Source organism: Thamnophis sirtalis, unplaced genomic scaffold (assembly GCF_051295495.1).
Source record: "Thamnophis sirtalis isolate CommonGarterSnake01/CBP01778 unplaced genomic scaffold, rThaSir2_p1.2 scaffold_8, whole genome shotgun sequence".
Taxonomy (NCBI): Eukaryota; Metazoa; Chordata; class Lepidosauria; order Squamata; family Natricidae; genus Thamnophis; species Thamnophis sirtalis.
In genome coordinates, this window is record NW_028261388.1 from 50,676,607 (window position 1) to 50,702,034 (window position 25,428).

The following is a 25,428-nucleotide window of genomic DNA, read 5'->3' on the forward strand; positions in this document are numbered from 1 at the left end:
CGAATGCTGGCTGGGGAATTCTGGGAGTTGAAGTCCGGACATCTTCAAGTGGCCAAGGTTGAGAAACACTGCTGTATGCTATGTATTGGAATGTGATATTAAACAGCAATTCATTGTGGCTACTGTCCTGCATTATAGATGTCTTCCAAACAATTGCTTTGAAAAAAAAAAAACACCTCTTAGCAATGTTTAAAAAGGGCTCTACAGGTAGTCCTCATTTAACAACCATTCATAATTATGACAGTGATGAACAACTTCAAGCCATTGCTTGAAGTTGCAGATGTCATAGCATCCCTGCTATTTGATATGATCATAATTCAGACGCTTGACAATTGGTTTGCAATTCTGATGGCTACCGTGTACTATGATCATGTGATTGCCATTTGCTACCTTCCCTGCTGGCTTCCCACAAGCAAACTAAATGGGGAAATTAGCAGGAAGTTGTAAATTGCTCCTGCTTTCAACCCCCCCCCCCTCCGAGCCTCCAAGTGGCATGCGGAGCTTGTATTCCATAGTTCTGTCTGTGGCACAGCACCTGCCTTCACTCTGTAGTGCTTACCTGTGGCACCCACCCATCCATTCAGCACCTTGTCTCGTGTCACGTACATTCCTCACAAAAACCTGCACAATCCTCCTTTAATGGTGTCAAAAGGGACATCCATCACTAACTAATGTGATCAAATGACATCACACTTTATGAAGAGCATCTAGAACAGTGAGGGCTAACCTTTATGTCCTTGCATGCTGAAATCGTACGTGTGCACACAACAGCATGCGTATGCCCACACCCACAATGCAATGCGCCCTGCTCCCGCCCGCGGATGCTCACATGAACCCCCAGTCCATGCGCGCTTGAACCTCGGGAGGTGTTTTCGCCATCCCTAGGCTTTCCTTGAGCCTCCAGGAGGGCGAAAACAGCCTCCTCTGGAGGAAAGAAACAGGCCTGTTTCCAGACTTCCGGAACTTCTTGAAGGCTCGTTTTTCGCCCTCCCCAGGGTCCAGAGGCTTTCTTTGAGCCTCTGGGAGGGGGAAAATTGCCTCCCCCAGGCTCTGGAGACCCTCCCTGAAGCCTCCTGGCACCAAAAACAGAGTGGGGGGCACAACCCCCTGCCCCTGCACGCGCGTCTCCCACATGTGCAGTAGGGACCAGAAAATCAGCTGACCAGTGGGAGGCAGGCATGCGTGGTGGAGCTGAGCTGGGCGATGGCTCGCATGCCCGCAGAGGGCTCTGCGTGCCACCTGTGGCACACGTGCCACAGGTTCGCCATCACAGATCTAGAAGCTGCAATTGATGCAGAATGCTTCCATGTGAACATTTATGAGACCTCACTGTTTAGCGCATTTGACTATTCTGTCCCATGAGATACACTGGTTGTCAGTGTACTTCTGGGTACAATTCAATGTGCTGGTAATGATCTATAAAGCTCTATATGACATGCGATCAGAGTACTTGAAGGATTTCCTTTTCCTGGTTACATCTAGAAATCCCATCAAATCTGGCAGAAGAGGCATGTTGTGTTTCTTATTTATAATGGAGTGTCATCTGATGGAACCCAGGAAGACCACCTTTTCTGATGTGGCTCCTGTTCTTTGGAATATAATCCCTCCTCCCCGGAGATCAGATTGGGTCTGATCCTACTGGCTTTTAGGAAGGCCTTGAATATGCAACTTTGTCATCAGGCTGGAGGACCTAGTTGCAATGTGAAGTTGTTCATTGGTTTTGCTGAAAGTTTTGGTAACTTGGTTGCTGAATATGTTACAGTTTTATGTTTCCTCTATTTGTACTTATTTGTTTTCTGGTGACAGATATACAAATTGTATAAGTAAATAAAATAACTTGACAAAAGACAAATCAATTGGAGCTGTGGTACAATAAAAGAAGGAAACTCAAGCTAAAGGAATGCAAAGGAATCTGTTGATAAAATTTACTTTGATATCAGCAAAAAAAATTGTCAACAGGTTGCAATAATGTTTTCATTTGTTATTCTTCCTTCAATTAAATTGAATACTTCTCTAAATAATAATCTCTGGGATACTGGAAATATTATATATTATTTGGTTTAAAAATACTAAAACCAGGGTAAGTAATGCAATCCATATTCCTTGAAATAACTTCAGGGACACAAAACAAATAAAAGCAAACAAATAAAAAACACCCAATAATTGCACACTATAATATATACCGTATATATATATATTGGGCCTGCCATTCACCACAACTCTGATCTAGAAAAAATAATCTATAATTATTACATTGTTTTTTCATTTAACTAATCTATTTTTTAAATTCTTTGTAACAACATGACGAAACTACTATTGTAATATACACATCTAACAAGCATTCTATGAATTTTTCTGAAAACATCTGGTAATACTTGCTTTAATACCACGCCCATGAATACAATGCTGGAAGACTAATATACAAATTTTCTAATGCTGTAGTATCCATTTGTGTTGCAATAAACTGAGGTAGCTCTGGTGATTATGATTTTCTTTTAAAGAAAACCCATATATTAACAGTCTAGCATGAAAATTAGAGAAATTTATTTTCAATAAATGCAAACAATCCTGAAACAAAACTGTTTCAAAATCACTCAACTCAGCTTTCTGCATAGCAGAATGCAGAAAAATAAGACATTATTGGATTCACTCGATTCCCACAGAGAAGAATTCCTCCCTACTAACAGCTTACCTATTTACATTTTAGCCAATCAGAATTATATAGAATGATTATTAAATATGTACTGATAGTTTACATCTAACACCGATTAGGTTTATGGTCCCATTATTTCCAGATGCTCATGTTTATTGGGAATTCGTTAGACCCAATGTAATCTAGATAGGAAGGGAGGAAAATCTTATTTATCTGGAAAAAGAAAAACAGCTTCCAGGTGAGGCAAAGACTTGTATAAATCAGGCCTAAGATTTCATATTATTTTAAATGTTAGCAATCCAATTTTTACAGGATTAATAAACATCCAAAAAACTGTAGCTTTTGGGTTTTGTATGTATTTCCATTCTATATCATTGCTTATTATTAAGAGGATTCCAGAACATATCACGTCATACACCACCACAGCATATCGACTCTAAATTTCTCGATATTGTGTAAAAATATAAAGACATGACTCTTCACGAGTAGCAGACATGCATGCAACATTAATGGAATAATTTTAGTTTTGCAAAACTGTATACAGATATTTCAAATTCCTGTAAAATCTTATAGGTTGACTTAAAAAATACACAAGGAACCCACGAAAAACACAACCATTTATATGAATAAATTGGAAAAAAAACGCTACTCGGACCTGGAGAAAAAACAGTAAGAAAGAAATTTACAAACGCTGACCACGAGGTCAAAAATTAGTCTCCTAACTCATTAAGCAAACAATTACATTTTTTTAAAAAAAGCACATCATAATAATGTGCTATGGTTTTCTTTTTGTTTCTTTTCTCCCAAAGAAAAACCGACAACTTACTTTTAGGCGAACAACTTTTAACAAGTTAGCATACAGTTTCCCACGAGCGTATACGAAAAACTACTTCTCCCAGAATGCTGCAGTGTCTGCGAACTTTAACCCTTCTCAGGGAAGGAGAAATAGAACTGATTTCATAACGACAGAGATTTATTAAGCTGAAAACTGGTGTTGAATATATAGGAATCTAATCTAAACAATTAGATTAAATAACATTAATAAAACAACAAAATAGTGCTTACAAATGTATTTGCATCGGTGGATACTTACAAACTTTTGAGCGTGGCAAAGAGAGCAATAGCAACACCAATAGCAGTTTTATATACAGCTTCAATGTGCTTTACAGTTCTAAGCTGTTTAAGGTTAGCATATTGCACACAACAATCTGGGTCCTCATTTTACTGACCTCGGAAGTTTGGAAGATACATACTATTTCATCAGAAATAATACTTCAAAACTACATTGTATATGCAGTATTTTTCACTTAAACTTTGGTTGAAACATTATTAAATTCCTAGCATTTTTTGTTAAATTATATATAAATGCAAAGAAATCTGAAATGTGCCTTAAACCATAAACAAGTTTATAAATGTTAATGTTTGTTTGTTTGTTTATTTATGACATTTGCACTTGTTTCCAGGCTCATTTCAATCTTTAAAGGAGGGAATAGTACAGTACCATAAAGCATATGCACACATACCTGCACACAAACATACAGACACACCCAAGGGTTTGCCAAGTGCTATATAAAATTGTTAAAAGTATTATTAATGTATTGACCAAAATTTTGAGAAGTAAAAAGTTAACCTTTTATTGTTACTTATAAAACCATAAACACAGGATAAAAATATAATAAATAAAGTAACCATTGCTTTTCTGGAACAAATTTAGTTTTAGTTTTTTAGAACTCAGGGCAGCAAATATAATACATCTTATCCCCCCCCCCCAAGCAAGTTGAACTGAGAGAGCATAATTATCTCAAAATCACCCTACCAGCTTTCATACCTAAGGGAAGATTAGAATGTTCAAACTCTTGGTTTTTGTCCAGCATCTGGAGAAATGAGCCACATATGAAATATATTGTACCTGTATCAGGCACATGGACATTGTTTCTTTTCTTTTAAATTTTAAAACTGCTTTCCTCCTAATATGCTGTATAACAGGTCCAATAATCCACAATATTCTTTTAAAGCTGTATTGAGGATCATACTACTACTGTATATGGAAAATCTACCATTCTGAGAAAGTAGTATTCCATTTGACCCAGAAGGGTTTTGTGTAGACCATGACAACTTGGCAGTTCAGGCTGTCCTCTTAGTGATCTGGAGAAAATAGCAGATTATTTTTAAATAATCTTTTGGATATCTTTTTTTTTTATTATTATCACACATTTTGGTGTTTGGTTTCTAATGTTTTAATCTAAGGCTTTATTGGCCAAGTGTGACTGAGCACACAATATACATGACAAATTGAAGAATTAATCTTGGTGCACAAGCTCTCAGTGTACATATAAATGAGGTAATATAATCACATACAAACCGACAAATAACATGTACAAATAAACAACAAACTAGATAATATCATAAAGATACCAATAGGAGAATAGAAAAGATAAGAATATAGCTACTACATAGGTAAATATCCTTAGACAAAAGACAATATTGTGGTAATTAGATATTCAGCAGAGTGATGGCATGAGGAAAAAAAACTGTGTTGGTGTCTAATTGTTTTGCTTGCAATGCTCTATAACAGCGTCCTGAGGAGAGGAGTTGAAACAATTTAGGTCCAGGATGTGACAGGTCTGTAGATATTTTCTCAGTTCTCTTTCTGACCCATGCAGCAGTGATGTGCGGTGAGGTTTATGGCTGGTGAGGCACTGACACAGGGGTTTCAATTTTTTTTTAGGCTTGTGGACTTCAACTCCCAGAATTCCACAGCCAGGCATGCTCAGTTCCGATTTAAAGCGATAGCATTTGTTTTTCTCCTTTGCGAAAAAGTTTTCCTTCATTCTTTTTCTCCCTCTCCCTCCTTCCTCCCTCTCTCCCCCCTCTCTCAAACAGACACAGAGAAGTTGGATCCCTCTCTCACTCACTCTATCTCAAACAAACACAAACACAGAAGTTGGTTTGGATATATTTTCCAATGGCTTGAAAGCAGCTCCTCTGCCATACCCCCCCCCCATTCCCCTGCTGCCTTCCGATCCGAGCCTTTGATTGCAGGTGAAGCCACGTTGTCTTTTCAAACTTGTAATCAGTGAAGCTGGGCTTATATACTTTTATCCGTGTGTGTGTGTGTGTGTGTGTGTGTGTGTGTGTGTGTGTGTGTGTTTGAAAAGGCAACATGGCTCTTCATGCAATCACACTTTTTGAATTCCTCCCCCTCCCTCCGACCCACACATGTACCTTTTCCAGCTATTTCAGAGAGGATTTCAACTCTGCTCTTGCCTGCCATCATGAAAAGAAAAAAAAATGTAAAAAGAAAAAGTCATGAGCTGAGGTCAGGCTGAGCTAGTTGCTGCCAGAGCCTCTAAAAAACACCCTCTACAGGAGGCAGGAGAACGACATGCCTCATCTACGTCAGGAATTTTTCAGCTTTTAACCCTTGCTTAGCTTTGCTTGAGTGATCATAAAGTCAGACTAGATGAGGCACCTTGTTCTCCTGCCGCCTCCTGAAGAGGGCACTTTTTAAAGAGGCTTTTGTAAACAGTCAAGCACTAAGCAGAGTCATCCATGGTGATTCTGGCAGCAACTATCTCAGTCTTTTTCCTTTTACATTTTTTTTTCTTTTCATGACGACAGTGGTGAGGCTCTGCCTCCCCTGACTGCACGTCCCTGCCATGCAGTATACCAGTCCTGGAAGGCAGGCTAGTTGCAATTGTTTTTTCTGCAGTCCTAACTATCCATTGAAGTCTGTACCTGTGGTTTTCTGGTTGCTATAATGAACTAGAGAGTAATAGAAGTACAAATGACAGATTCAGTAATTCCACTGTAGAACTGTATCAACAGCTCCTGGGCAGTCTGAACTTTCTGAGTTGATGCAGAAGAATATTCTTTGTAACTGCCTTTTTAACGATGGTTCTAATGTTAGATGTTCAAGTGCTGCAAGATTATAGAACCCAGAAACTTGAAGGTTTCTACTGTTGATACTGTATTGTCTAATATTGTAAGAGATGGTAGAATACATGGGCTTATTCTAAAATCCACTCAGTTTTAAGTGTGTTCAGCTCAATTATTTCAGCTGCGCCATAGCCAGAACAGCCACAATTTTACCTTGGATATGCTATTTTTAAAGATAAATTTTAGTTAGCTCTAACATTGTTTTTATATTTATGAATATCATAATCTAAGCTTAGTTATGGCACATCAGCTGAAAATATAAGTCTTGCTGAATCAAGACAGCAGGCTACTTAATCTGGTATTTTATCAGTGATCAAGAATTAAGAAAGTTCTTAAGCATGAATAGGGAATTAACACCTTCCATTTTTGTTCTTAATGTTGCAGAAAATCAGGAGACTCGGATTGCGAGATCAAGAAAAGCTTTATTTGGCCAAATGGCTCAGACAGTGTAAACCCACATTTGAGCGAGGTTCTTAGGGAGAAGCGTGTTCTTACAACTTCCTAAAACAGCTAACACGGAAATGTGCTAAATCATTTCTATTGGCTAAATTACTTATTTCTAAACAAAGAAGCAATTATACCGTATTGTCCTTTCATGTCTAGGCTGCAGTTGGCCTGCAGGAAGCACTAGTTATATACTGACATGTGGTTAAGCTATAACGTTTGACTCGCAAGACCGCCAACTGACCTGATCTACTTACACAGATGTTGTGGTTTGACATTCAAGTTTCCTGAGTTCAAGTTTCCTGTTTTACTTCAAGATTCAATAAATGTATAACAAGATAGAAGGGTTAGATCGGGTCCCCCAGGAGATCTTATAATCTGACCCCGTTTCATGTTATGTACAAATCTCGCTTTATGTCCTGCCTTATTAAGGTGTTATTCAATGTATATTTCCACTGTTTCCGATTAGGAGTCATTGGTAGTCTTTTTCTCTAATCTCATTTTGAAATAATCTAAACTGGTAGCCATCATAAATGATAATAGCAAATTCCTGTTTTAACTATCAGTTGTAGTAACAAGGCTGTGTAATGTTTTGGATTCAATGTGAGACAGGTTCTTTGAAATATCCAAGTGAAAATGCACCTAGCTGCTTTAATGAGTCATATCCAGCTGCTACATTCCGACTCTTAACATTCCAAAGGAACTTTTTAAAACGAAACCAAAGCATTGCAGAATTGTGTAAATATGTACAGTGGTTTTGATAGGTTCTTCAGATGAGTCTAGAGAAAAAATGTGTGAATCAAGGATTTTTAGCATGCCCAACGTTGTATTTTGTTTTCTTACATAGATGCCGAGTTTACTTAACAACACCCCTTTGAATTAGTTTTAAGTAACCATTTAATTCAATTAAAATGCTTCTGACATTTCCTTTATATATAGTTACTGAGTATTTGTATGATGCAATAGGCTAAAATTAATGTTGCTTTTGTGATTCATTTTGTGATGAGAAGTCGATTTCTTCCTTAGTTTCTCACATCATTAAAATGACAAAACGTTATACAAGAACTCCGCGATGTCGCATTGAATTACCAATGACATTCTTCATTTGCCCCCTTCCTGGCTTATACTTATTCAGTTAAACCATCTTGTGATGTGAACAGAGCGGATAATTTTGCTGGACACTTAAAATGGCGCTTTAGGGATTGCTACCGATTGATTTCAAGTTGCTGCGCACTAGAGATTAAGCGGAGAAACTATGCAGTTATGTAAATACAACGCAGATATTTTTCAGAATGTATATATGTCGGGCCATGGCAAGCAGCCCCCCATACCGGGCTAGTTTCAAACTACTTTCTTGAACCTTTCCGAGCAATGTTTAGGAAAGCCTCGATGTGTCCCCTTCCCGGGCCACATAACCAGCCCCGCAGCCACACAAGCTCCCACTTCCCCGGCGAGCCGCGCTCTCCTTACTCCCAGCGATAAGCAATCACCTCGCCTTGAAGCGCAGCCGCAATATGGCCGCTGTGCACACCGAGGCAACGGTAAAAGTAAGCTCTTCCAGCCCCGAGCACCGCCTGGCATGAACCTTTGGGACTGGAGGGACCTTTTAATTCAATAAAGATTTAAAGCTGAGGGAGCGCCCACAAAGTGATTTCCACCATCAGAAAAATAATTTTAACCTAGGAAGTCATCGTTATAATCTTCTATACGTTCTCCCTTCCTAGTATATAGTTCCCACATAACAATAACTAGCGGTTGCAGCAAATAAAAAAGAAAAGGAAACAGTAAAGTCTGTGGGGAACTCGGCGGTTCGGGACTCTATGGCTAAGATCGAAGACAGAGCGTCCGCACACAGACGGCTTCAGTCCCCACCTCCGGCCTCAAAGCAAGCAATCAGAGAACGCAGAACTTAAAAGGAAGAGGCAGGAAAGAACTGCATCTTCTTCCGGCGTTGCATTGTAGAGCGCAGGCGGATCTGCGTCTCGAGGACAGAGAGGGGGTTTGTGCCGCGCAAGGCTGTCATGGCGACTAACATCGAGCAAATTTTTCGTTCTTTCGTCGTTACCAAGTTCCGGGAGATCCAGGAGCAGCAATTCGGCAGGTAAATCGGGAGAGGAGTGGGCCTTATATTGCCGGGGAGCAGGTAGATTCGGGCAGCGGGTACGCGGAGTAACGGATGAAGCGGATGGAGTGGGGGAGGGGTTGGCCGAGAGACCGGAAGGGGCATCGAGGGGGACACAGCTGTGCGAGAATGAGGCCGAGAGCATATTTAGTCGGACTATCGACTTGAATTAGTCACGGAAAACTGAGAGAAATTGGGCCTCCCTAAGATGGAAAGGGTGCGGGGTGGTGGGGGAGTCAGACGGTTGGAGGAGAGAAGCCGACATATGCGGCCTGGTAGTTGGATTGGCGTCGCAAAGAATGTCAATCCTTCGTTATTTGAAATTTCGAAATCGGATCGTTGGAAGTATTCAGTGGATTTCAGATCTTGAAAGCGGATTTTAAACCCTTGGATATCTAATTGCCTCGTACCCGCGGCTCCCCCCCCCAAAAAAAAATTACTGTACATCATCGAGTGTTTTAAAAAGTTGACGTGTTCAAGAAAGGTGCTTATTTGGTATTCGTTCCCGGGAATGAGAAAGGGACGAGCGTTACAGGGAAATACACTGATAAATGCAGTTTACTGTTCGTGGAAAATTGTAGAATCTAACTCTTTTAAAGCATAGCTTGAAATCAATATGCCAAGAATGTCTTTTTGAATTTTTTTTTTGAAATGTGTGATTATTTGAAAGTAAAGTTAAACATTTTTAAAATGGTTATGAAACTATACCATGCTTAAGAATATCAACGAAAGATTGTCCAACTGATTTTACCTATTAGATTACTTATAAAATTTATAATAGATAATTCTTTATTGATGAAACTATCTTGCATTATATTACTTAGTTATCATAGAATCAGTGTTGGCTCCTGGTGACACTGGATGAATCCTTGAGACAAGAGTTCAGAAGGCAGGACTAGAACTCAGTCTTCTGGTTTCTAGCCTGGAGCCTTAACCACTAGACCAAATTTGCCTCTATTTTTATTTTATTTACTTGTATTTACTTCATTATTACTACTATATATGATACTGATGTAGATCTATTGGACAAGATGGATAATAGGGGTTTCTTTGGCAATGCTAATTGTTTAAAACACCAAATTCCAATTATAGAGGCAGTAAATAAAACAGAAGTCAGAAGAAAGTATTCTTAATACAAGAGGGTTTTGTCAAGAAGTTACATCAATAAACTAGTATAAAATATATAGATATTCTTTAAATTTTATAATTTAGCAATTGCAACAAAAGATGCAAATTGGAAATGCACTTCTATAGCAGTAAACAAATGTTTATATTTTAATTGTGTCTGTAGTTTACTGTCTTAAATTCTGTTCTTTGGAAGACAGTATCTTAAATGTAAATATGTTCTAGGTTTTGGAGTCAGTTTTAATACCTAAATCAGCATTCTGTGTGAATGAAGAACTAATATTGAAATTTCTATGCTAACATTAAACATAATGTAAACTTCCAAAGAATATGAGCTTGCAGAGTGAACTCATTGTAGGTCCAAGTGTACTTCCTTCAGCATATATTTGTGAAAATAGATTTTCAGTATTGTAGCCAGGAACAAATACTGAAATAGGGTGAATGATGTAGCAACTCTAAAGCTTTGGTTTTTTTTAAAAAAATGCACTCCATGTATCTGTGAAATATAACATAAGGATTCCATTAAAATTTATAACCAGTGTATGTCAGGGGAAATAAATTAAAAATAGTCTTTCTTTTTCTTTTTAATGAGGTATCCTTCATTAAAATACTTAATTCATCTTGAAAACACTGTCTGATGCTGTTTACTTTTAATGTTAGTACACCTTTATCTTCATATATTTCAACAACATCAGTGCCTTTGAATTAGTATCCCAACTGTGTTCAAATTCCATTGAAAATATGTATTGAGATGCTTGCCAGTATACAGAATAGTTCTTATAAATATTTCTTTCATTTTCATGAAACAAATAAATGTAGCTCAAGTTTAGTTAGGGTAAAAATAATCAGATCATATCCGATAACTACAAAAAAAGGGATGTTATATTCTGGAAAGGAATATAATTATCAACAAATTTGCACTTGAAAGGATCACTCAATTTTTTATGCTCTATAATGTTGATTTGTAAATGGCTTTTATTTACCTATATCAGTTCAGTGTACATGGCTGAAAAACATATATACATAGTTAGGCAAAAATACAATGTCTTTGTTTCAAGTGGTAACATCAGAAGAACAAATAGCACTGAAGATTTGACAACCTATAATAGGAGATAGCACTAAAAAAATTGGGCTCAAGATTATGCAGGCTTTATTTCAGATGCTTAATTGTAAGTTTGATTAAAATATCAGATGTAAATATTTTCTGCAATATTTCTCCCCACTGTTTTTAATCTAGTCTTCTGAGTAAATATATGGTACAATGCCTGTCATTCTTGTTTCATCTGTTAAAAACATGGACATTGGACATTATACATTACATGTCCTTTGATGTATGTTACCACCAAGGACATGTAATGTTCTATACATTTGACTGACAAATTATGACTTCATTGTTTTATTGTATTAAGCTTTATGTGATTATTACTTGTTGAGTGCTTCTTTTATTAATTTCACTATGAAAATATTTTTTATATTTATACAGTTTTTGTCTATATGTGCAAATTTTGAACTAGTAAACATATAGGGTACATTTGACTGTATTTTCTTGAAATATGTCTGATCTTGAGGTTTGTAATTTTTTTTCTTGATTAGTGGAAAACTAGGAAATCAGCACAATGGTGAAATAAACACAGCTGAACAAGTAAACTCCTCAGATGATACAAATCAATCTATAGAAAGTCTTCAAAATGATCCACTAGTCCAGAAGATAGAACAAGTATTATCAGAAGTGTTGGGTACTGAGCCACGGTACAAATCAGGTAAATTAAAAAACATTTTAAGATCAGTTTATAATTTTTTTTATATCTATGTCTTTAAAATAGATAATGCTTGCAAAATAGTATGCGAGCTCCAGAATGCATACATTTAATATAGCCTTCTGGAGAAGAATAATGTACTGTTTTGCAAAATGTGTTTTTTATACTGTTTTCTGTATCATTTGCTACCGTGTTCCCCTGAAAATAAGACAGTGTCTTATTTTTTATCCCTGAAATACGCGCTTGGCCTTATTTTCGGGGAGGTCTTATTTTTGAGATGCAGGAGGTGGTGAGCGTGGTCACATCATGGCTGCTGCTGTGTTGCAATATTTTCGGGGAGGGCTTATTTTTTGGGGGGAGGGCTTATTTTAGTCCATATGTTCAAAAGTTCGATTGGGCTTATTATCCAGGGAGGTTTTATTTTTGGGGAAATAGGATATGTACGGATAGATTAAATCAGTGTTTTTCAACCTTTTTTGTGCAAAGGCACACTTTTTTCATGAAAAAAATCACGAGGCACACCACCATTAGAAAATGTTAAAAAAATTTAACTCTGTGCCTATATTGACTATATATAAAGTAATTTTCCCACGGCACACCTTACACTATGTCACGGCACACTAGTGTGCCGCGGCACAGTGGTTGAAAAACACTGGATTAAATTGAAATTTAGAGAAAATAGTTCTATCAATTTTGTATATTGTTTGTAATTTATATAAATTAACATAGCATAAGTATAAATGGTTATTTAATATGTTCTAAAGCAATATTTTAAATTGTAATAGTTTATAGTAGAAGTAATCTTCTGAATAGAGTTCTATGCTATAAAGAAGTTGAGGAAAGATTTTGTCTTCAAACATTTTTCCTATTGTTGATATAGGATCACCCTCCCCTTTGTTTGGAAAAAAAAATAAGGATTTTTTCTTTGGGCATAGAGAACAAAATATTTGAGTTATTCTGTCCATGAAAACACAAAAGACTATTTCCATTAATATGTCAGGTGTAGAACTGTTGACTTTTTTCCAACAAAGTGCGTTATCTTGGTTAATAAGCAGCATTTCAGCTTTACAAAAGACCAGTAGGGATTTCTGTGCTTTTCTAATGTCCACATATTATTGAATAACCGGATATGTTAAAATTGGAATCCATCTGTGAAAAGAAAATGAAAATTTAGGTTAGAAAGAACATGATCTAATTCAGTGTTTTTCAACCACTGTGCCGCGGCACACTAGTGTGCCGTGACATAGTGTAAGGTGTGCCGTGGGAAAACACTTTATATATAGTCAATATAGGCACAGAGTTAATTTTTTTTAACATTTTCTAATGGTGGTGTGCCTCGTGATTTTTTTCATGAAAAAAGTGTGCCTTTGCACAAAAAAGTTTGAAAAACACTGATCTAATTAATATATAAATTAAAAAGAAATTGAGCAAAAATGCCTCCACGTTATGGTGAAGATAAACTCCTTAAACCTAAGGCATAAATGAATATGCTATAAAGGAATCAGTAAATACAGGTAGTCCTTGACTTACAACAGTTCAGTTAGTGACCATTTGAAGTTATAACAGCACTGAAAAAAGTGACATAACTATTTTTGATGCTCATTACTGTTGCAGCATCCCCATGGTCACATGGTCAAAATTCAGCCACTTGACAACTGACTCATTTTTAAAAAAAATTTTTTACAAACATACACAATACACACACACACAGAACTTAGACATACACTACATTTACACAATACAGTACAAACAGGAACTTCCTGTTCTTTCTAATAGCAATTTCAAATCGATACAATTCTCCTTATGTTATTTCCCTTTCTAATATATTTCATTTGCTTTTCACCATTTTTAACCCTCTTATTTTAGTCATCTATCTGCTCTATTGGGTGATTGGGTGTGTATGTGTGTTGTATTTGTGCTGATAAATAAATAAAGGGAGACTAGTACAGATCTATTTCAAGCTATTTAGCTCTCGTCAGCTAGCCATACCCTTACTGGGATTAGAACCTGTGCTGTGTTACATCTTAGGCAGATGTGTTAACCACTAAGCCACAAGGTTCTCCTCCTTTATCAGCTATATACACACACACAAACACACATTTTATTGGCTTCTTTCATTAATCCTTGTTTCTTTCCTACATCCACCTACACCATTTTTCCCATATCTGATAATATTATGTTTCTTCTTTTCCCTGGATTTCTTTTGTTAATTTATCCATTTCAGCACAGTCCATAACCTTTCTTAATATTTCATCTCCACTTGGTATCAATTTATTTTTCCATTTCTGAGTGAAGGCAATCGCTACCACCATAATTATGTGTAAAATTAAATACTGGATTTCTTTTTTATATTTCGTTGTCATTACTCCTAGTAAAAAAAATCTTCTGGTTTCCAATTAATTTTGACTCCTGTTATTGATTCTAGCCAATTTTTAATTCTTTTCCAATATTTTTAGCCGTCTCACACTGACTGACTCATATTTATGAAGGTTGCAATATCCCAAAGTCATGTGATCAACATTCGTGACTTTCTGATAAGCAGTCAATTGGAAAACCAGGTTCATTTAACAACCATGTTACTAAAAAACTACAGTGATTCACTTAACTGTGGGAGGGAAAGTCATAAAATGGGGCAAAATTAACTTAACAATTTTCTCACTTAGCAACAGAAATTTTGGGCTCAATTATGGTCGTATGTTGAGGACTACCTATATAGACTTTAGGTCTTTGGAAATTCATGGTATTTATCAGTATTCTTAATAAAAGTTGCTGTTGACTCCTATAACCTGGCAATTCCAGCAAATATAGAAAAGCTGCTTGTTGGTTAATCTTGTAAAATTTAGCCTTTGATTTTTGTACAACTTTGTGTCGGTTTTTGTTTTAAATTTTAACCAAAATATCTTTTTAAAGGTGATGGAGATGATATCGAAAGGAATAATTCACGCTCCATTAAGAGAGGCTTATCTGAAGATGTGCAAGATGAAATTCCAAGGAAAAAGTCTAAGAAGGACAAGAAACATAAAGATAAAAAGAAAAAGAAAAAACGAAAGAAGGAAAAAAAAGAGAAGAAATATAAAAAACATGCCAAAGAAACAGATGTTGAGCAACTTATTTCTAATTCAAATCTAGAAAATTCAGGTTCTCTCTTAAGTGCAGAAAATGATAAAGATACACACTCCGAGTCTACCTTGAAAGAAGTTTCTACTTTGATTAATGAAAAAACTGTGTATGAAAATCTAAACACAACTATGTTGAATAATATGTTTAGTTCAGATACCAGCAAACTGGATATATTACAATCTGAAGAAGATTCTACTGTTATAAGTATTCAGGAGGTCAGTGAAGTCAAGCTTACAAATGAAAAAGAATTGGAAGATGACAGTTACCATCCTAATGTAACTGTAAATATATGCCCAGAGGATAAATGTTTAAGTGATGCTATTTGCACAGTTGTAGAAAGCGGGTCGGATATAAGTGAAGTAGAGCAAGCTAAGTTAATGTTGGAGACAACAGATCAAGAAAGCATTCCTGAAAGCAATCCATATTGTGTAAGAAGGGAACCAGAACAATTGGAAACCAGCCTGGAATCTACTGCAATGAAAGTAACATGTGTAAGTTCAGTTATAGAGTCTGTGGCTTCAAAAAATTTGAAAGAAATGGTATCCACATCTTTTGAACCAACTGGCTATAAATTTATGACTCTCCCTTTGGAATCAAATGCAGAAGCTAAAGATTCAGTAACAACTTTAGGATTTTTAGCTATGGTGGTAGGAAAAGATTTTGAAGCAACTTCAGAATTTTTAAATACTGCAAAAGTGAAAGCTTCAGAAAGAAGTCCTAAACATTCCAGTAGAAAAAGTGATTCAGTGCATGATTCTGAGAAAACTCTCACAATGAAAGATTTGCAGAAACCACAACAGTTTGGAACCGAACGGAAAGATTTGGAAACTGCTCCAGAAGCTATCCATGCAGTCCCTGAAAAAGATACTGAGCTAGCTGTGGTAGCTCAGGTGAAACCTCAGCAAGAAGTTTCAGAATTTGATGCACAAAAATATAGAGCAAACCTTGGTACAGAGATTCCAAAAGAGAGAAAAGAATTAAGAGAAACTGCTACCCTCATGACAGGACTGATTGAATCAGAAAAAAATGCAGCATATCTTCCAATCCAAAAAGGTGCAACAGCTTTACAAAAAGCACTACTGTTAGAAAATATGACTAGAATAGATTCAGAAGAACATCTCTCAGTTGTATTGGAAAAAACAAATTTGGAAGTTAGTTCTGAGTTTACGCAAATCGATACAAAATGTTTAAAAGCAAAATCTGATGGTGTAACAGAATCAGAAAATTGGAAATCTGCTCCAGAATCTTCTAAAGCAAGGAATTTAGAATGTGTCCAGGAATTTGAGAAGGCTGAACAGATTAATTATTTGGAAACTTCATTAGAAACTGTAATAGAAAATAGAGGAAACTCTAAACTCATTCAACGTTCTCTGGAGCTGTTTAATGTGAAAGTTCCTGAAAATGCTTCACAATTAAAAGATGTAAATATTTCAGAAACAAGAATACAAACAGAGGTTGGGAAAATACAAAATCTGGAAAGTTCAAAATATGTAGATCTAAGAAAGAAAGAAAGAAAGAATGCAGAGAAGTTGAAAAACATTCCAGAATCTTTGATGCTTGCAAACAATTTGGAAAATTCCTCTTCAGAGTTACAGTGCATAGAAGAAATTAAAATAGTGAAGGAAACGTCACAATCTGATGTGGAGGCACACAAAAAAGATTTCAAAACTGGTCTTGAACCTAAAGAGAGAGATGTGGATGCTGGTTCAGGATCCCTGCAGATGATATTTGCAAACTATTCAGAACATAATCTAGAACTTTATACAGAAACTGAACGCATGGAGTTGAAAAATTCAGATGCAGTTTTGAAATCATTGCATAAGTCGAATACTGACAATTTTGAACCACCATGTGCTAAGGAAATCAGATATGTTAAAAGTACAGAACCTGAAACAGTGACTGAAGCAGCAAATGATTTACAGGAAAACTTAAAATCATTGCAAAAACATGTAAAAAATGTGGAAACTGCATCAAAATCAATTGCATTACCAACTGTGACATACATGGAGACACTTGAAGGTACTTCCAATCAGAAACAAAGTGAAACTGAATCTCATTTTGTGCCAGAAATAGAGCAGAAGTGTTTTGATTCCACTGTAAAGAAGAACCAAAATAGTTCATATACAACAGATTCGGGACATATATCAAGAAATAAGGAACTAATTGAAACAAACTCTAGTAAAATAGGAGAAAGTGAGTCATTAGGTAAGAGTCAAGGTCCATTATTCATTTCAAAATCATTGCATGAAATTGATGTAAGAAGTTCAGAAAAAAGTAATCCAGAATTTAAAGGGAGAGCAGTAATACAAGACTTAAAAGAACCTGGAAAATCTTTGGGAGCTGCAATTGATCCTAAGGAATTTTTTAAATTGAAGAGTTTAGTATTGGTTGAATCAAAAGATGATTTTCCATTTGTCACTACTATGAAACAATTTGAATCAGTTTCAGAATCTCTTGAACATAACCAAGAACAATTAGAGCATACAAGGACACAAATTAGAAAAGAATGTTTAGATTCTGTGCCTGATTTAGGTGTTAAATGTGCAAGAACAAGTTCAAAGATTCTGTATATAGATGAATTTAATATTCAGAAGAACAAGAAATTGGAAGAAAAAATAGAAACTACAGAATTAATGGAAGCACCAGAACCTCTGCATTTGGCAGAGAGAGATCTGATTGTTCTTACATCTAATTCTGGAACTAACGTTTCACACTATGGTCCAGAAACTGTGTACTTGACAAAAACAAATTCAGAGGCCCTCCCAAAGTCTTATGAAATTCAAATGAAAGATTCAAAAATTTCAGAATCTAAAACCATGAGTATAAAAGACTTGAACATTGATCCAGAACCTTTGCTTCAAGCAGGTGTAGAAACTAAAGAATACATTCCAGGACGTAAATCAGTGGTATCATCAGATAGTGTGGAATTTACAGCAGAAACTCCCCCAAAAAGTGAAATGCTTCCAGAATCAAAGAGTGTACCAAAGTTGCAAAAAACAAATGTTATACTCAGAAGTGAAGGATTGACATATGAACATTTGAAAACACCTCCAGCATCTGTATACAGAATAGATACTGAAGATCTAGAAATACCTCCCAAGTCTAAAGAATTGGATGTAGCAGAAAAGCAAGATGTTCTAACATCTCTATTTGCCTCAGTGAAATCTACAGATGTATCAGAAGAAAGTTTTGAACATAATTACAGAACAGATATGAAAAGGGCAGAAGCAAGTCAGAAGTCAATTAATGTAGAGTTCATGGGTAAAGAAAAGATGAACGATGAACTTGTCCAGCCATCTAATGAAAATGATGCAAATGTTTCAAAACTATTTACATCTTCGAATCATGGTGTAAGGGCACAAATTGTAGAAGAAAGATTATCAGTTGCTGACAAAGAAAGTGTTTCTGGGATAACTTCAGAATCAGGTACAGAATTATTATTAAAATGTTCTGGAGTTTCTGAAACCATCACTGGTCAAGAGAGAGAGAAGCTTGATACAACTCTGCCTGAATTTTTGGTGGATGTCCAAGATTTGAAAGAAAGTCCTACTATTTCAGATGCACAAGAGATGAAGAATTTAAAAGCTAGTCAGAGAGAAAAATATACTAAGTCTCTTTATGTATTAGAATCCAGAGATGCACAGTCTGGGTCTAAAGTTGAACCAAAAGGTTTAAGTGCAACAATGAACTATGAAAGGCTATCGGAAATAAAATATCCAGTGGCCACTGCAATGCAGTTAAAGAAACCAGAATTGACATCTTCAGAATCTGTTTCTATATTGAAAGTAACTGACAGTTCAAAAATCCCAGAGCTTAAAACTGCTCAAACATATTTAGGAGTAACTGGTTTCAAATCTTCTGACACAACTGCAGAGAATTGTCCAGTAGAAATCATTGACTCTGACTCACAAATACAACAAGAAAACATTTTGAAAGTGAAAAATGTGGAATCTGCTTCAGAAATTAAATATGGGCTAGGAATACATCCATTCAAAATTTCTTCAGAATCTGAAAAAGTGACACAAGACCAACTATCAAAAGCTATTTCAAACATATTATCTTCAGGTAATCTGGAAAACCTAGAACAAATTTTGAAATATAGGCGTGACCAGGAAAGAAAAGAGTTAGAGTCTCTCCAATTTAATACCAGAGTGGCCAAAGATTTAAAAGGAAGTCTTACATATGAAGAAATAATAGGTATGTCGGAGATGACTACTCAAAATTTAAAAGTAAGAGATACTGGAGCAAATATATCAGCTACAGTTCCAGAAACAACTGAAAAGTGTTCTGAAATATTTCTGGAAAGTGTAACTATGTCAGATATACAGACTACCAATACAAATGTAGAACTAGACAATTTAATTAAAAAGTCACCTGACATTTCTACAGATATTAATAAATCAAAATCAAATTCAGGACTTACTGATAAAATGGAATTGAAATGTAACAGTGCTTCAGAATCTGTACACTTGAAAGAACTGGAAGATTTTGAAACAGTTACTGTATGTAAGTCTGTCATTGAAATAAAAAACCTCCAAGCTGTACAAACATCAGGAGAGAGAGAGCAAATGGATTTTCAGGAACTCTCAAAATCAGTGTTACCTTTAAACACTCAGAATTTGGAAAGAAACTCAAATTTGCCACAACAAAAGATATTAGAAACATCTCTAGAACCTGTTAAAGATTTTGTATCAGTTTCTGAATGTTCAAGTACAAAGGATATTGAACAGAATTTAAAAAGTGGATTTGTGGCAGAAGAGAAAGCTCAGGAATCAACCGTAGAACATGTGATATTAACGCAAGATAAGAGTGCAGTTGTAATTCCACAGTTCACTTTAGAAATGAAAGATTCAGAAGCAACCTTAGAAACTGTATGTGTGGCAGACAGAAAGGACTTAGATGTACAGATTTTTTCGAAGGAGCAAACTATAAAACCTCTCTGTATGACAACAGAAGGCAATGTGGAAGTAAATCAACTGGAAACCATTGTGCTGGGAGATTCAGGGGAAATAGTAACGCCTGTGCACTTGGCAGAGAAAGAAGTCATCAAAGTGGGAGAATGCATTGAGGCAAAAGATTCAGGAATAGTTGTTGAATCTGAAGTTACAATAAAGGATAAAGACTTGGAAGTTTCTCTTCAGGACTCTTCAAAATATCAGGATTCAGATGCTACTCTGGATTCTTCAGACATAATTAAGGAAACTGAAGGGAGTAATTTAAAAGACAAAAAAAGTGAAAAAATAAGTAGCAAAAGTAAAGATAAAAGTAAAAGTGGAAAAAAAGCCAAAAAAAGCAGATCAAAATCTCCTTCCAAGTCAAAGAAACGTAAAAAGAAATCTAGATCACGTTCTACTTCTAGACAAGTATCTAGAAGAGGACGTTCTAGAAGCAAAAATGATTCCAGTTCCAAGAGAAAACACTCCACTTCACGTCATAAATCTAGATCCAAATCTGTTGATAAAAAAGAAGACAAAGAATCTTCATTAAGATCTAGACGAAGACGTTCACGAACATCTGATCATCTTAAATCTAGATCTAAAACTCCTGATAGAAGAGAAACTTCAATAAGGTCAAGACGTAGACAATCCAGATCATCTGATCACAAGTCTAGATCCAAATCAGTTGAAAGAAGAGAATCTGCTAGGAGAAGACGAAGGTCTTCTGACAATCGCAGATCTAGATCAAGATCAGTTGATAGAAGAGAGACTTTGACAAGATCAAGGAAGAAGCGCTCCAGATCTTCTGACCATCATAAATCTAGATCACGATCAAGTGACAAAAGAGAGACCTCTGTGAGAATAAGGCGAAGGCGATCTCAGTCTTCTGATCATTGTAGATCTAGATCCAAATCTTTTGATAGAAGAGATTCTTCAGTAAGAACACGGAGAAGGCGATCTAGATCTTCTGATATTCCCAAATCTAGGTCAAGATCTCCTGATTACAAGAGAGAGCTTTCAGTGAGAAGAAGGGGGAGAAGATCACGGACCCCTGAAATCCACAAATCTAGATCTAGATCTATTGACAGAAGGGAGATTTCAGGGAGAGGAAGGCGAAGGCGATCAAGATCCTCTGATAATCGTAAGTCAAGATCCAGATCAGTTGATAAAAGAGAGAGTTCAGTGAGGATAAGGCGAAGGCGATCCAGGTCTTCTGATAACCGCAGATCAAAATCCAAATCTGTTGACAAAAGGGAGACTTCAGTGAGGATGAAACGAAGGCGGTCTGTGTCCTCTGATCGGAAATCTAGATCCAGATCTGTTGATAAAAGAGACACTTCAGCTAGATCAAAAAGAAGATGTTCTAGGTCTTCTGATAATCGCAAATCTAGATCCAAATCTGTTGAGAACACAGAAACTGCAGCAAAATCAAAAAGGCGATCTAAATCTATTGATCATAAGTCCAGAGCAAAATCAGTTGAAAAGAGGGAGTCAACCTTAAATTCTAGACATAGACGGTCTAAGTCAACAGATCAGCCAAGATCTAAATCAAAATCTAGATCAAAGTCTTCTGAAAGAAAAAAAGACAAAGACTCTGTGGATGAATCAAGAGGAAAACGCTCTAAATACAGATCAAAATCTAAGTCCCTTGAGAAAACAGATGGAACTGAGTCTTTGGAAGCAACTTTGAATAATCGAGAAAAATCACCTGAGCAGCACAAATCTAAATCTAGGTCTAGGTCTAAATCTATAGATAAAACAGGAGAGAAAGAACGCTTGAGAAGATCAAGAAGTAAAGGTTCCAAGTCCTCAGAATCTAGGTCTCGTAGACGTAGAACAGTATCAAGATCTAGAAGAAATCGTTCACGATCATTAACACGGAAGAGAACAAGATCTAAATCTGATCATAGATCACAGTCACGCTCTCGAACCCGTTCACTATCACGTTCAAGACGGAGGAGGACTAGATCAAGATCGGTATCAAGACAGAGATCTTTGTCAAGGAAAAGACATAGACGATCTCGGAGAAATCGATCAAGATCAACTGAGAGGAGAAGACGAAGATCTGATTCAAGAGACAGTTATAGAATATCTCTCAGGTTACGGTCCAGAAGTCGAACACCTGTCCGTCTGAGATGTTCTAGGTCTACAGGAAGAAGAAGAAGTACTAGTAAATCACCGGATCATCGACGGTCTAGATCTTCAAGCAGATCACCAAAACGTCTCACTGACCTGGGTAAGCAATGTTTCCTCTTGCTAGATAAAACTATCTTGATTATTTTAGCATTCATATATTCATTTCACATCATGAATGCATTCAAAGCTATTCCCTGCCCTTCAGAAATTTCTTGGATGAGAAGCAAAACATCTTTAAGGAAAAACAAAATCCAGTTGCCTTTTGAAAAAGCACCTTTGGGTTCCACAGTTTTAGGTTTTCCATTGCATTTATATGCATCTTGATGCTGATTAGTATTAGAAGAAAAATGTCCAAGATGACCAGAAAGGAGAGGAAGACTTGGAAGACAAAAGACAATTCATTAATTAGTATAAATGGCTTGAGCTTGAGGCTCATGGTTTAATTAGGGCATTGGTCAGAACCCTGACGACAAGTCTTTCATCCCTTATAATCGCCGCCAGCCAATATGATGCCTTCAAATATCTTGGCTAGATGGCATTATACTTTTTTCTTATTTTTTCTATATTATTAATTTATAATGTAAAATACAATAGAAAATTGGAAAATAACAGGGAAATGGGAAGGGAAAAGTAGGGCAAAGGGGAAAAAGGTGTTGCTTCTGATTTCACTTTGGTGTAGTAGACTAGGACAATAGCATCAAACCTCAACTTTATACTTTGACATAATATAAACTAGCCATTTCTATAACTACAAGCCTTAAAACCAGCCTTTTAGTCAATATGTCACCATCCTGAGAGGTCCTATTCTTAATAAGCATTGTGGTTTTCTGTGTATTTATTTTAAAACCTGCTAAAACCCCAAACTAATTTAATTTTCTCATCAAATATTCTATATTATTTTTTGGGGTCTTGCAAAAATATAACCAAGTCATCAGCAAATGCCCTCAATTTATAAATTTCCTTTTTAATATTTATAAATGTTATTTTCTCATTTTGCCTAATAACTCTTTCAGAACTTAAACCACCTGTTCTACTTTAACTGAATATCCAGACTTGATAATTGGCCTCTTAGGTGGGTAAGAATGCTAGAACAGATATTTGAAAAAAGGTAGACAATTCATGTTTCAAACCAGCATTCAAATTCTGTGTTTGCACCACGAGACTGACAAAATATAAATAATTTCCTTTTCCTTGTAGATAAGGCACAGTTACTTGAAATAGCCAAGGCAAATGCAGCAGCAATGTGTGCTAAGGCTGGTGTTCCACTCCCACCAAATCTGTTGCCTGTTATAACTCCAGAGAAGAAGGAAGAGAAAGTTACTCAAAAGTCAGCAAAAGAAACAATATTGGAACTGACTGAGGTGAGAGGAACAAAATGAAACTGATGTATGAAAACTAGCTAGAGGTGTGCCAAAGTGTCAAATTTGAAGCACCTTTAGGTGCAAATTGGTTATTTTAAATATAAAATGGTCATTTTCTCAGGCAATTCCAAAATTTAAACAGAACAGAGCATCATGAATTTGAAATCATTTTGCATGCTGTCTTAACACTGATTTAATGAAAACAATTAGTGCTATATTTAGTTTTCAAAATAAAAACATGCCCTGTTTGAAAAACATTAGGTCTAGTACAAGGACACAAATAAATGTAACTTGAACCGAGTCTGGATTTTTTTTACTTGATTTGTGTATATGTCTGGATGTGCTTTTGAGTCAGATTGATTCTTGGTGACTGATTAGATCATGACGTTTTTTTGACAGATTTCAGAAGTGGCTCACCATTTCCTTCTTTCTAGAGTTGAGGTGGTATGATAGTTCCAAGGTCACCTGGCTGACTTTGTGCCAAAGGTAGACTAGAATTAATGATCTCCTTCTTTCTAGCCAGGTATCTTAACCCTTAGACCAAACTGGCTTTTACATGATAAGAATAATAAAATTGCTTTGTTGTTTATCTGGGATAAAATTATGCATGTATTGTAGAAATAAACTAGTTAGCTCTCAAATTTACTAGATCACCTGGCTTCGTAACTCTAAATGGCAGTAAGAGCAGGTTTGGTTATAGTTTTAGTGGATGATTGTTCTGAGTCTAGTTCTTTTAACTTATTGTCATATTTTAGGAAATACCATTATATATATTTATCTCTCCGATCCTTTAATAATACTTATTTCATCATACTATATAATGTTGATTTTATTTTCAGAAATGCAAAAAGATTGCCCAAAGCCAGGAAGATGATGTCATTGTAAATAAACCTCATGTTTCTGATGAAGAAGAGGAGGAACATCCTTTTATTAACCATCCATTTAAGCTGAATGAGCCCAAACCTATTTTCTTCAATTTAACTGTACGTATTGTAAAATCATTTGTAGCTGTATTTTGTTTCATTTAAGTACTTTTTACAAAACACTTAACTGACAAGGGGAATGCACAAGTATAATGTTTTATTAATTGCAGAGAAATACTAACAGTGTTATCAATACTTGTAATAAGCTATAGCTAGCATTTAGGCATATTCTGGATTTTTAAATGGATTTCACCAACATTTTAAAAAGCAAAAGTGGATGTTCTAAGTGATGAAAAGATAGAGATTACATTCCTCCCTTCAGATTACTGAACATTTAGTTAACACACAGTAATATAGTTACACTATTGAGACAATAATGAACATTTGATTTATTTCATATAATGTATGGAACAATATTTCGCAGAATGGGAAAGATGAATTTCTAATACACACATAGGTCCCAGACTCAAAAATTGTTTTGGAGATTTGGAATTGGATTGGAAGTGTATTAAGCAAAGTTCTGTTATAAAATGTATTCATGACATATTATTAGAAGGTTTACATGATGGTAAACGGTAAAATAAGGAGTTTAGCCAACTCAAAAATATCTTGACAGAAACCTAGATAAACTGTTTAATATTTTCTCAGCATCATTTCACAATCTTTTTTAAAAATGATTTTTATTAGAGATTTCAGCAATAGTAAAAGATAATACAAATTAATATAAAAAAGAAAAGATTTTTTTAAAAATAAAAAATAAATTGCTAGAAACAAATAGCATAATTACTGTATTTTTCGGACTATAAGACGCACCAAGATTTTGAAGAGGTCAATTTAAAAAAGAAAGTTTTTTAACTCTGCAGGCCTTTCAAACGGCACATCTTGGTTTTATTGTGAAAAATAGGGCACGC

At 35.8% G+C, this 25,428-nt stretch overlaps 2 protein-coding genes across 3 annotated transcripts in view; one reads left to right on the plus strand and one right to left on the minus strand.

Moving 5' to 3' along the window:
• Positions 1-3,552, minus strand: part of LOC106552129 (trifunctional purine biosynthetic protein adenosine-3) — a 52,919-nt gene extending 49,367 nt beyond the window's left edge. Inside the window, exon 1 of the mRNA XM_087721616.1 lies at positions 3,480-3,552. The gene's annotated coding sequence lies outside the window, so the exon portion shown is untranslated. The remainder of the gene's footprint in view (positions 1-3,479) is intronic.
• A 5,405-nt stretch (positions 3,553-8,957) lies between these two features.
• Positions 8,958-25,428, plus strand: part of SON (SON DNA and RNA binding protein) — a 36,018-nt gene continuing 19,547 nt past the window's right edge. The window contains exons 1-5 of one of the 2 annotated variants that reach the window (XM_087721617.1): positions 8,958-9,137; positions 11,877-12,043; positions 14,951-22,333; positions 23,431-23,594; positions 24,434-24,577. In XM_087721617.1, the coding sequence (XP_087577743.1) occupies positions 9,058-9,137; positions 11,877-12,043; positions 14,951-22,333; positions 23,431-23,594; positions 24,434-24,577 (7,938 nt within the window). In that variant the 5' untranslated portion in view covers positions 8,958-9,057. The remainder of the gene's footprint in view (positions 9,138-11,876; positions 12,044-14,950; positions 22,334-23,430; positions 23,595-24,433; positions 24,578-25,428) is intronic. The other variant, XM_014072997.2, reaches the window with a different exon arrangement.